At 42.5% G+C, this 13,222-nt stretch overlaps 1 protein-coding gene across 1 annotated transcript in view; it reads left to right on the top strand.

Moving 5' to 3' along the window:
- The window catches only part of ARHGAP35 (Rho GTPase activating protein 35), an 84,119-nt gene that overhangs the window by 38,520 nt on the left and 32,377 nt on the right, over positions 1 to 13,222 (top strand). The window contains exon 3 of the mRNA XM_081921896.1: positions 8,544 to 8,688. Coding sequence (XP_081778022.1) covers positions 8,544 to 8,688 — 145 coding nt within the window. The remainder of the gene's footprint in view (positions 1 to 8,543; positions 8,689 to 13,222) is intronic.

Below are 13,222 nucleotides of genomic sequence, written 5' to 3'. Positions count from 1 at the left end.
AGTCAAATCCATACTTCTTTCCCAAGCTCCTCCTTGAAGAATTAAGACAAAGAAGGGTATGTGAAATAGTCAACCTCAGTGGTTCCTAATTAGCTAAGTACTGCAGATCCCTTGCTTTTTCAAAACCCAAGCCACGGACCCCCTACTTTTGAAAAGTTTGATATATCTGTGGTAATTTTTATTATGTGAATGGTGCCACAGACCCCCTGGGTGGGTTAACACCAATTGGGAACCACTGGTCTACCCAATTAAACATTTGGTAGATACTTGATTGTACGATGACTATGTTGTGTATTCTTTATGCACTGTTTTCCACACCCTTTTTCTTCTTGGCTATGAGCCAGGAAGCAGGAGTCCCAAGGCAGGTTCCAAATGAGTCTCTAACATATTGATAAATAATAAACAGCATTCTCTGCAGTCCTTCTGCCGCAATCCTTTTAATGCTGGGTTGAGGTTCAGGCACCTGCTGCATTATAGAAGTTATAAGCATGCAAGAGGAACTGGGAGGCCTGTCTGCCATTTAAAGACAATGCAGTGAGTATGAAGAATAGTTCCATTGTGTTGGATGGTCATAGATCTTCAAATAGTTCTGCTTAGTGCTTCAGTAGTGCTGGTGGTGAAATCTGTGATCTGGCATATGTGGACCCCCCCCACGAGCCAACGTGTGTAAATGTGTAGCGCAGAGGACTCCTTAATGTTTTTTTCATAGCTAAGAATTCACTAGGCTAAATGAAGGTAAACTCTGGAATGGTGTTGCTTTCTCTTCGCTGGACTGCTTGCTGCTGCTGTGTAACATTTTAATGGCTCCCTAATGACAGACACATGCCTGGCTGAGGGTAGCGGGCTCAGACATCTGGCAAGCACTGATGCGATGGTATTTCCAGCAGGGACTTCTTGCTTTTAACCCTTTTGATGACTGAAACATTTGTTAGGTCCCTGGTTGTCATTATGAGAGTTTAGGAAGTTGCCTCATACAAGGTCAAATTCTTGGTTTCTGTAGGTCAGAGGTGACAAACCTGAGGCCCTCCAAATTCTAGTGGATTCCACCTCCCAGCAGCCCCAGTCAGCATGGGAGCTGTACTCAACATTTTTTTGGGGGGGGGGCACAGATTAGCTATTCCTGATCTAGGCTCAGTGTTGTCTACTCTTGACTAGCAACAGTTCTCCAGGGTTCTCAAGCAGGGGTCTTTCCCATCACCTGCTGCCTGTCCCATTTATTTATGCCAATACAATCTAAATAACTTTATTGTACTAGCCATTGGCCATGACAAATCGGAATAAAAATTAAATACAGGCAAAAGCACAATTTTTAGTCTCTATTTAGATCTCTGCCTCTCTATTACAGTTCACTGCTATATTGTCCAGGGTCTCCTTTCTGATCCTTCTGGCTGACAAAACCAGTATTTTTGCCCTCCCTACTAACTGAAGCTCTTGAGGCGCCTTACTAGATATTTGAAACACAATAAAATAGATATTGACACAGTAGTCACTGCAGCAGGGCAAAGGTGTATGTACTGTATGTAAGCCCCCACCTATGTTCTCTGATGTTCAAACAAATTGCATTCTGCAACTGAGTCTCCTGGCCTGGAACTGACTGTTGAAGAAGCTACATGTTAGTCCCACACAGGCCAGGATGTCCTTGCTGCTGCTGCTACTGCTGCTGTCTTTCACAGCCCTGGGGGCTGATGGAGGAGCTGCTGGGGGAGCAAAGATGTTACATGCCTTCCTCTCAGATGTTCTCATATGTTCTTTCAACTGAAGATGCTGGGGATTGAATGTGGGACACTTTCTCTGCCAGGCATGTGCTCTGCCACTGAGCTTTCACCCCTTCCTTTATTGTGATGTAGTGTGCATTTTTATTAACATTTTAACCTGTTTGTCTGGGGCCTCAAAGCAGAAATCTGTGGGCAGGTCTTAAATGTCCAGGAGCAGTGGGGGCTTGGCATATATTCTGGTGGCTGCATGCCATTTTTGCCCATGCCTCCATTTTGGTCAAGTGTGTGGCTAGAAAAGGTCATAGCTACATTGAGCCCTTGCACTAGTTCTGTGATTTGGTCTAGGTTTTCATTCCAAGTTAGATAGCTGTGTCTTGCTCCCTTGGGCAGCTTGGCCAGGGAAATGAGGCTGGAATCCCAAGCCCGTTTCACTTTATAGTCAGCCATGAAATAATACCTGCAGAGCGCTAGGTATTCCATCACTTTTCCACTAATGCTGTTGGCGAACAGAGAGAAATGTTGCCAGTTGATTGAACCCCCATGCTTTTGTCACTTAATATTGCATCCCATTTACTACTTTAAGAAGCAGGGGGGAATTCATAGCTTTGAGATTTGTATTAGGCTTTCCTCCTGCTGTGCTGTACATCATTAAAATGATGTGCAGTGTGAAAGCTTTTCACTGATTTGAGTCATCACAATTATACTCTCCTATCTCATCTCAGCGCTAGATCTTTTTTCTTTTCTTCTGCTGAGGTGTTGATTGCAAATCATCGGTGCTTTTAAAAGGTATGTTTCCTTTTGCTGTTTCTTCCTTTTGTTGTTTCTTCAGGCCATGATCAAATATATAGTCCTGTTTGCATTGCCTGCTGGATTTGTTTGCGCTGGTGGGGGAACTTCTGTAGCTTTAGGCAGTACATCTTTGCATTAATGTGGGCAGCTTCCTAAAGAGCATGTGCTGAGTTCGTTTAATCTTGATACATTATCTGCCATGGGGGACTTAACTTCTGGCTCAACAAAGTTTTTTATATGTCCAGTGTGAAAGAATGAGCAAAAAAATGTGTGGCAAACTGGAGGTGGGCCAACAAATTGAAACTGAATCCAAACAGGATGGAGGTGCTGTGTCTTCAAAGTTCCTGAGACCAGGAAGCAGGAATACTACCTGTCTTGGACTGGGTTGCACTCCCCTGGAAAGAGCAGGTGCATAGCTTGGAGGTGCACCTTGATCCACCATTGCTTGGGAGTGCCTATTTCAAGCTACAGCATTTCCTGGATGAAGAGAAGTTTGCAACAGTGATCCATGGCCTGGTAATCTCCAGATTGGACTATTGTAATGTACTGTTTGTAGGGTACCCTTGAAGAGGGTTCTGACCTTTTAACCCTTACTAGACTAAATAACAACTCGCTTCTGCTGTATTGCCATTTTTGGCTGATGTTTGTATGGATCTTAATGTTTCAACTGATATTTTACTCTAGCATGTATGATTTATAAATATCCCAATCTTGGAGCCTTACAAATTCATGCATCACATGCTTTATACTTTATATCCACTTGTGGAGATGCTTGACACGAAATCAGAGTTGATGTGTCTGTGGTTGGATCCAGCACGGCTGCTCTTACGTTTTTGGGTACTTAAATGTGTGGCTTATCCTGTGAAGTCAAAAATATTAGTAAATATTCCCTAATGTTTAAGGTGTTACTAATTTATTTCTCACCCAATGCAAAAAGAGATAAAAGGCAGTTTATATTAAATGACAGATTAAAAGGTGGTCTTCTTCTTCCTTGGCAATCATTTGTAACTGAGTAGGATTGTTTTCCGAGGGACGTGGGTGGTGCTGTGGGTTAAATCACATAGCCTAGGACCGGCCGATCAGGTCGTCGGTTCGAATCCCCACGACGGGGTGAGCTCCCATTGCTTGATCCTTGCTCCTGCCAACCTAGCAGTTCAAAAGCACATCAAAGTGCAAGTAGATAAATAGGTATTGCTCCGGCGGAAAGGTAAACGGCATTTCTATGTGCTGCTCTGGTTCGCCAGAAGTGGTTTAGTCATGCTGGCCATATGATTTCTACGCCGGTGGGGAGTTTCCTACTGTGACAGTGGTTGTGCACCCTAGGATGGTCAGTATGAGTGGGGTGATAGGCATAGGCGTTTCTCATGCGAGATCTTCTGGTATCGGCCCTAAAGTACAGCAGATGACAAAACGTTCAGTCTTGCGAGAGTGAAAGTACGTCAGTTTTTAGGGATAGCTAGTTGGCCCATTTATTGTGGCTTTAAAGAAACTCTTTGCATCATGAGTGTCTGCTAAGTGCTAGATCTCTTGAGCTTTTTTAAAAATCTACCAGGCGTTCTTTAGTTCTCTGGTTCTTCTTTGACCCTCAGCCTTAGGATTGGCATAGGTTTCTTTCTTAGTGGCGCAGTTCCTATATCTTTGCCAGATCTGAAAGGCCTTCCTTTTCTTGTCAATAATGTGTTTGCTCTCAGTGTCATTCTCATAAAACCATTCCTGGTGTTTCTTGGTTTGGTATCCAATGGTTTGTTCACAGGCTGCAATACTGGATGTTTTTAACTTGGTCCAGTGTTCCTCAATGGTATCAGGGAAGTCAGAAAGCAGATGGTTCTTAAGAGTCATTTGGAAGCAATCCCACTTAATCGTGAAGGGTTGAGTGTTCATTTTGTGCCATGGTTTCCTTCCTTGAAGCCTGTGTTGAGGTATAATCTTGATAGCCTTCATGGAGCATATTAATTGGTGATCTGTCCAGCATGAATGGTGATCCATTAGGAAAGGATAGGGCATAGGCTCTTACTGTTAAGTTTCAATTACCTGGTTTATTTTCTTAATATGCTCTCTAATGTTTTTTGGCAGAAAAGCTCTTTTCTGTCATTGGTGTCTGAAAATAAATTGCCACCCCTCCCCCTGTTGTTGTATTGTTCTGCGTATCCTTCTGTCACCAGAGCTCTGGAGGGAGGAAGTTATATGGAAACAGACTAAACAGGAAGTGATCATTTTTGTAGCTTGGAATGGGGTATAGACAATGGAGGAGGGGAGTTGGGTGGGCGGGAAGTTTCCTGGGGCCACATGGTTCAACAGATGTCTTCAAGGGAAGCTGTTGGCTAGGAGTGAGTTAATCTCCTCTCTTGAGCTCAAAATAATAGAACACCTGCCCTTGTATAGCCCTTTTTATCAAGCTGGAAACCTCCTTGCAGTTGAGTCATACACTACATATTGTGACTTTTCAATTAGTGCAGCGCGTCCATCTTCCCCGGGTTTCCTGCCAACTTCCTCATCTGGAGAGAATATTATGAACTACTATTTTTAAGATAAAGTGAATTTTAAAGAAACCTCTTTTTTTAAAAAACATCTGATAACCTGACATTGATAGATAATGCAATATATTTTAAAATATTGATATCAGGGCTACCCAAACAACATTGCATGGCTTTCATGTGATGTCCCAGAACCCCAAATAGCAATAGCATAATTAGGCACATTCCAGAGCTAATTCATGAGGGAGTACTCTGGCTGCTAACTCCTCCTCTTAGTTTAGTTTTTTTAATGCAAATACTGACGACCAAACTACACATGGCAGCCATAGCAGGATCATCCAGCATTGTTGTATGTTTTTTCCTTTACTAGAAGTGGGGGGTTTGGATTGAGGCTTCAGCACGGGGAGTTTAACCCAACTGTGTTGACTACGGATTAGATTTTGGGCTCAGTTCAAAGTGCTGGTTTTGATCTTTGGGAACTTCCCACACCCTGTGCTGGCACAGAGGCGCTTGATTCAAAACACACACATACACACTGAAGTGTAGGGCACATCTCAACACTCCTTGCCATTCAGGGATGCTTTGCAGCTGGCAAGGCATCTTGGCTGAGTGGGGCGCGGTTCACAGAAAGAGCCAAAAGTTGCTGATCTAGCAAAGCCAGTAGAATGACTCCGCTTTCCTACTTTCCATCTCTGCTTCAGAGTGGTGTAATAGTACTATCTGTTGTGTCACCAGAGGTCATAGCTACAGGAAAAGAGAGCTGCTTCAGTTTCTGGAGCACAGGTCTTAAAGGAAAATTAGCCATGGAAATCCACCTAGGAAAACAAATGAGGAATCCAGCTGAGACTTTAGGTACCATGTACCTTAAGTGTAATTCAGAAAAATGGGAATTGAAGATATAGGGAAACTTGCCTCCCACCCACCTCTGATACCTTAATGGAATTATGAATTTTTCCAGACTTTTGGTAGAATGAGAATGCACAAGTGAGAGTGTAAGAGCAAACTGTGGCGGGGAGAAATCCAGGTACTCCACTAACCAAAGATTCTAAAACGTTCTGAAGGCAGCCCTGTTTAGGGAAGCTTTTAATGTTTAATAGGTTATTGTATTTTAGTGTTTTGTTGGAAGCCGCCCAGAGTGGCTGGGGAAACCCAGCCAGATGGGCAGGGTATAAATAATAAATTATTATTATTATTATTATTATTATTATTATTATTATTATTATTAATAATAATATTGTGACATTTAACACTTTTGCAAGCCCTACAGTACTAGTATCTAAAAATCAAATACTTTGACTGCTAGAGTTTTTGAAGTAACGTTTGCCTTTCTGCTGTTAATTGAATTTTATTTGATAAAATGAATTTGATGGAGGGATAAATAGTCTCATGAAAAATGAAACACAATAATTTTGCAGCCTGGAAAGGACCATAGACCTGCGGGGTGACTCTTGTTCTAGTGTCTGAGGTTCTAGCTAGCAGGGAATAGCCAATTAAATGTTGGTAGATTACAACTCCCATCGTCCCTATTCATTGGCCATGCTAGCTGGACCTGATGAGAGTCCAGAAGGCACCACGCTGGCTACTCCTTCCCTAGGGGAAGTTCATCCTATTGAGAAGATACATTTGCCCTTCCATCTCTCCCTAAGCAGGCCATTCTGTTTTTCTGCTTGCTGCTTGTGGTTTGTTTTTCCTGCTTTTGAAGTAGAAGCTTTTCTCTTTTTAAAAAAATAATATTTATTAAAGTTTCAAAGAAGTTACAAAAATAGAAAGAAGAAAAGAGAAGAAAAGAAAAAAAAGAAAAAAAAAACAAAATACAGAAAAATTAAAAACAAATCAGTCTTTCCATGTCTTGTCTTTCATTTGCTTGTTTCCCTGACCTCCTCACACCTCCCTTTTTTGTATTCTAGTTCAGTAGTTGTTTCAGCAAGTCCTTGCCCTTTTTGCTTTTATCTTGATATTTTATCTTAATATACTGTAACTTTACATTTTCACCTGTTAACAATCCATTTTTACATACCCCTTTATAACATTGTTGCTAAAACCACATAACTTCATTCCAGCATCCCTCTAACATTCCTTAATTTTACAGTGTTTCTGTAAATAGTCTTTAAATTTCTTCCAATCTTCTTCTACCGACTCTTCTCCCTGGTCTCGGATTCTGCCAGTCATTTCCGCCAGTTCCATGTAGTTGAAGTAGAAGCTTTTCCTAGGTACTCCAAGTAAACTTCCATGGAGCCACACTCTCTCCTCCCCGCCCCCCCCCCCCCCCGCCATCACACACTTTTACTCAAAGGCTCACCCGGATAGAGTTTGTGAATCACTGTCACTTGACCTGACGCTTTGTGCCTTCCTTGCCTGTTGCTCTTAGCTGTTCTTGGCACATTGTTGCTTGAGAATAAGAGTGGTTCAGACGGAAACAATCCTTATTTGTTTGCTGTTCTTTATCCACTGTGGGAAGAAAATACCTGTTGGCTTCACAGCATTTTTTTTGTAAGTGAACAAAATGTAGCTTGCACCATAGCATTTTGGAAGAGGAGGTGCAGAAAGATTCCTTGCTGGAGTTTGTACAGTGGTGCCTCGCAAGACGAAATTAATTCGTTCTGCGAGTTTTTTCGTCTAGCGAATTTTTCGTCTTGCGAAGCACGAAATCCCATAGGAATGCATTGAAATTCAGTTAATGCGTTCCTATGGTCAAAAAAAGTCCAAACAAAGCCAAATTTGGTACAACAAGAGTTTATTAACTGCTCTTTAAAGTCACACATACTGTAAAGAGCAGTTCAAAAATTGAAGGACAAACAAATTAAGTTTCTAAACATGACAGAAAATTTAAAAATCAACAAAGTGTACCGTACATTTTCTAAGACTCTGGGGGACCACTCGAAGAAGGTTCCTCTTCCACTCTTTGCTTCTTGCTGAAGAACCTGTCCATGGTCTGCTGCTTCATCCGCCTTTTCAGCACCTCCCTGAAGGGTGACATGACCCTCGTATCATAAGTGTTCCCAAGGTCATGTGCCAGGTCCTTGTCAGGGTGGTGCCGCTGTGCAAAAGCCTGCACATCCTTCCACTTCTGGCAAATGTCCCTCAGTTCTTTGGAGGACAGCCGTTCCTCAGTTGCTTCCTCCTCTTCCAGCGAGGCCTGTATTTGCTATTTCACTCCCTGCCAGTCAGGTGTAAAAGGTATCTGGTGTTCAAATTATTTTTATTACTGTGTAGCATTTGCTGTGGCAGGTGGTATCATTCCAAGCAGTTTAAAAATGTTTCCTTCTAAGCTTTATTTTTAAATGTTTCCTTTTTATTTTTAAAGCATTATATATAGTTGTATGAACTCACATTCTACTTACGTAGCAATAGCAACCATCGCTTTATAGCAAATTGAGCGCATATGTATAATCAGAAGTACAGCTTGTTTTTGACTAACAAGTTAAACTGTGTCTTTTATCGTCCCAGTTTCTTATATTATTGACCTTTTGGCTACTTAGGTAAAGCCTCATTAAATCCATTGCTTCATTATTTATAATGTTGTATGTTTCCAACAATATTAACTCTGGTAAATTCTTCTCTACAGAAACCAAAGCCTAAGCCTCGGCCATCTATCACAAAGGCTACATGGGAGAGCAACTATTTTGGGGTGCCTTTGTCCACTGTAGTGACACCAGAGAAGCCCATCCCCATTTTTATTGAGAGATGCATTGAATACATTGAAGCAACAGGTAAGATCTTTGTAGCAAGAGATGTTGTTGTTAGTTTATTTTAATGCCACATCTCATCTGCGAAGGCCCCTTGGTTGGTTCAGAAACAGTACCGTATTTTTCGCCCTATAGGACGCACTTTTTCCCCTCCAAAAATGAAGGGGAAATGTGTGTGCGTCCTATGGGGCGAATGCAGGCTTTCGCTGAAGCCTGGAGAGCGAGGGGCGTCGGTGCGCACCGACTCCTCTCGCTCTCCAGGCTCCAGGAAGCTATCCGCAAGCCTTGCACGCCCGGGGGGGAGTTCCCCCAGGCGCACAAGGCTTGCAGGCGGCAGCCTGCAGCACGGAGCATGGGGTTCCCTCCGGAGGACGCCCCGTGCTCCGTGCAGGTGTCCGCAAGCCTTGCGCACCCGGGGGAGTTCCCGCAGGGCTCCCCATGCTGCGGACAGTAGCCTGCCGCCAAACGCGCTGGGCGCCCTGAAGCAGAGCGCCCCTCGTGCCAGGCAGACATCGGCCAGCCCCACAAGCTCGGGGGACAGCGGGGAGGCGCAGCACCGCCATCCCACTGTTCCCCAACCTGGTTTTGGGGGGGAAATAAAGGAATTCCCCCCCTTTATTTCCCCCCCCCAAAAGTAGGTGCGTCCTATGGGACGGAGCGTCCTATGGGACGAAAAATACAGTATATGGTTCCATTTGCATTTTGTGGGTGGGTGGGCAAAGGTGGGAAACCTATAGTTTAGTAGCTATGAAAGCTCTTGCATGTACCTTAATTTAGCAGTGTAGTTTGTGTACCTTTGGTCAAACTTTATTGAAGATCCTTGGTAAAATGTCACTTCGGTTGTGCATTGAATTCTGGGTTAAATGAGCCCGCAATGGATTTCATAGAAAAATGTGGCAGCGGCAGCAAATGATTGCTTTTAAGAACCAAAATAAACTCCAAACATTATTTATACTAAGCACTTTCTAAACATCATTTTATCTTATCTGTATTGGTTTCAAAGAATTAAAAGGGAATATTCTACGAACAGATTAGCATCTGCAGAGAAGTGAAACAGTTTATTGTTTCAACAGTATTTGAAGGATATGCCTGCTGTGCTTTGGAGGCTTTTAACTTAATGTCGTTTATGCTTGAGCAGTCTATAGATGAATTGCATGCTGTTTTATTTTATTTCCTGTTATACCGTCTATATTTAAATTCTCATGCCTTCATTGCTGCCAGATCAGAACATCCTCCTCCCTCCTGCGTAGGTACCAGAAAGTTTAGCAGTAGTAGTAATAATTATTTTATTTTATTTTATTTCTTATACTCCGCCCATCTGGCTGGGTTTCCGCAGCCAATCTGGGTGGCTTCCAGCAGAATATAAAAACATAATAAAATGTCAAATGTTAGAAGTAACTTGAAACTGCCTGTAATGGTATTTATCAGGTGTAAAGTATTCCTATTTGATGCTTCTGCATGACTCTGACAAGATGAATCCTTTCCCACAATGAAGGGCTGCTGTTACTCTGTTGTACTATCAGAACATTTTAGCTAAAGCAGAGAGCAGCTGCCTTTTGCAGTTCAGCAAGTGGAGAAAGCTTTAAGGGCCTTCAGTTTCTTGCTGTGTCTGTAAAATTCCTATATCATGGAAGTTGATGGTGCAGTTTTGGTTAGCTCCATTTTGCTTCCCGCACTAATACTGTGAATGCAGTATTTCACTGTCAATATTTATTTTCACTCCCATCATTTGATTTTTTAATAAAAGGCAAAAGATTTATACGATCTGAAGAGAAACCAGAGAAACCATAATTTGAGAGAGTGCTTGGTTTTTGAAATATCCGGAAGCTGTACACCGGCTCCCTCGGCCAATAAAGCGAGATGAGTGCCGCAACCCCAGAGTTGGTCACGACTGGACCTAATGGTCAAGGGTCCCTTTACCTTTACTTAGTGTGTACATAGAAAAGCATTATGATTTGGTTCTAGGATACTTGGAAATAAGTCATTGCAGAGTGAAATGGGTGCATTCTATTCTTTATTATCCTAATGAGAGAATAGACTTTCCTTTTGCCTTTGCAAACAGCTCATGTTACTGCAGATAGGAGCAGCGCTTGGGCAGAGTCCAAGATGCACCTGTCCTGTTAGGTGCAACTTCAGAGCTATGATCGGAAAGCCTTGACTACAAGACACATTCATTCTTACTCAAGATTTTACTACACAAAGAGTCTGCCATGTGATTTCTCTACCTGAAATGAACACTGCAGCTTTATTGAAAGTTCTCGTGCCTTAGGGTTGAGCTGCAGATGATTCATCTGAGTGGAAACCCTGTCCTGTGTATAAACATCTTTAGTGTTTTTTAACAATGCCAACTTCCCAGAAGTCGATTCAGATGAAATTAGTAAAGTGCTGATTTGTGGTACTGTTCATACTAATATGAGTTAAACCAAAGACCTGATATACTTATTAATGGAAATCTCATATACTCCTAGTGAACTTGGTTCTCAGAGTGTATGGATCATTGTGAGGAAGGACTCAAGAAATTTTGGGGGAGCCCCAAGGTTTGCAGAAATACAAAAGATGTTGGGGCTGACTTGGAGAAAAAACATAAAATTGGGGTGGTGTGGGGAGGAAAGGTGGGGAATAGAATGGAGTATCCTGGGAAAAGGGCATGAATCGTGGAACATGATTCTCCAAATGTTTTATTTTGGGCCCTGGAGCTTGTTTGCACAATCAGAGATACCAGACATACTTTGGGATTTCTGTCCTGAATTAGCACCCTTGTTAACATAGGGTATATCTCTAGTTTTTTTGCTTCCTCCATTTCTCAGGCTTTCAGAGTCACCGGGGTAATTGTGTGGTTGTTTGGAATTGTAGACTTTGTTCCCTTCTGCATAATTGTGATAATGAATATGTTTGCATACTGAAAACTAAGTCAGGAGTTCCTAATTGGCCAGAGGCATCTCTGCTTTGCTTGTGCCTGACTGAATCCTTTAATAGCCAAAGAGAACAGAACAAAATAAGGGGGTTTATAATTCCTTGTCTTGGATTCTCAGAATAGATAACAGTGCATCATTAGAGTGAAACAAGTAAGCTTTATTATACCATATCCTAACCTCAACACCCAACCAGAGAGGTCCTAGCATTTCGTTTTTCAAAAATCAGCTGAGGAAGGGCTGTAGCAAACAAATCTGCATCTGAAGTGAGTTTCCCTATGAATTTGGACAGGCTACCAAGCTTTCATATTGTTGATCTTGGTTCTTAGGCGGTGTTAAGAGGATGTGCTCTTACTGGTCTTCAGCAGTCACAAAGAAAACTAGGAAACAAGTCCTAAGCTAAAATATCATTTCTTTAAAAACCCAGAAAGATTTATCCATATTACTACTAAATTCATCATTGACTAAAAATGCTTTACAGTTGCCATGTTTGTGGGTTTCTGTGCCGCTGGTGTAACTGACTGCTTTGTGGTGAAAATGAAGAGATTGATAATGGATTTAAAGAGCCATGGTTCATCTGCCTTGCATTCAGTCTCCAGCGGGATGAGAAAGTCCCTCATATGAAACCTTGGAGAGCCACTGCCACACAGTGTAGACAGTACTAAACTGGATGGACCAATTGTCTGACTCTGTACCAGGCAGCTTCAGTCCTATCAATAATTACTAAATATATAAAAGTTCAGCTGTGAATATTTGTAGAAGTTAGGGGAGAGGAAGGGGCTGGGGAACTCGTACTCTCTGCACATATGCAACTGGGCTGGCTGTTTCATTGCTTATATCAGCAGTTCTCAACCTGTGGGTCCCCATATGTTGTTGGATTACAACTCCCATCATCCCTGAGCTCTGACCTTGGTAGCTAGGGGTGATGGGAATTGTAGTTCAACAACATCTGGGGACTCACAGGTTGAGAAAGGCTAGCTTATATGCTGCTTGGGTGCTGTGCTTGAGACTTTAAAAGCCAGTAAAGTTCTCATGCAGGAGTACAGAGAGTGGAGTTAAGCTGCAAGCTGGTACCGTCCACAAGTTGCACAGATCAACGAACCAGCCCTGCTCTCTTGCTTTGCCCATTAGCCAAGTACAGTGGTACCTCAGGTTACATACGCTTCAGGTTATAGACTCCGCTAACTGAGAAATAGTGCTTCAGGTTAAGAACTTTGCTTCAGGTTGAGAACAGAAATTGTGCTCTGGCGGCGCAACAGCAGCAGGAGGCCCCATTAGCTAAAGTGGTGCTTCAGGTTAAGAACAGTTTCAAGTTAAGAATGGACCTCCGGAACGAATTAAGTACTTAACCCGAGGTACCACTGTACAGACATCTCTCCCTCCCTGGAGGAGCTCTTATGTTCTTTATTTAAAAAGGCAGGGATTTCTGGGCCCTTCTTTTTTGTCCCATGTGCCAGCTGTCACACTGGTCCTTTGAATCTGAAGAAGTATGAACTACACCGTACATAACATGATTTTCACCCAGGGAAGGTGAAAAGCATGTCCATTCACAGGTAGCTTGGACAGCATTAAAGTGTTCCTACCCAGCCTCCAAACAAACATTGTATGATGTGGGACAAGGCCTTTTATAGCATCTCCTAAGTCCC

Source organism: Podarcis melisellensis (assembly GCF_964234715.1).
Source record: "Podarcis melisellensis genome assembly, chromosome: 8".
Classification (NCBI taxonomy): domain Eukaryota; kingdom Metazoa; phylum Chordata; class Lepidosauria; order Squamata; family Lacertidae; genus Podarcis; species Podarcis melisellensis.
This window is presented reverse-complemented; position numbering and strand designations above follow the sequence as displayed.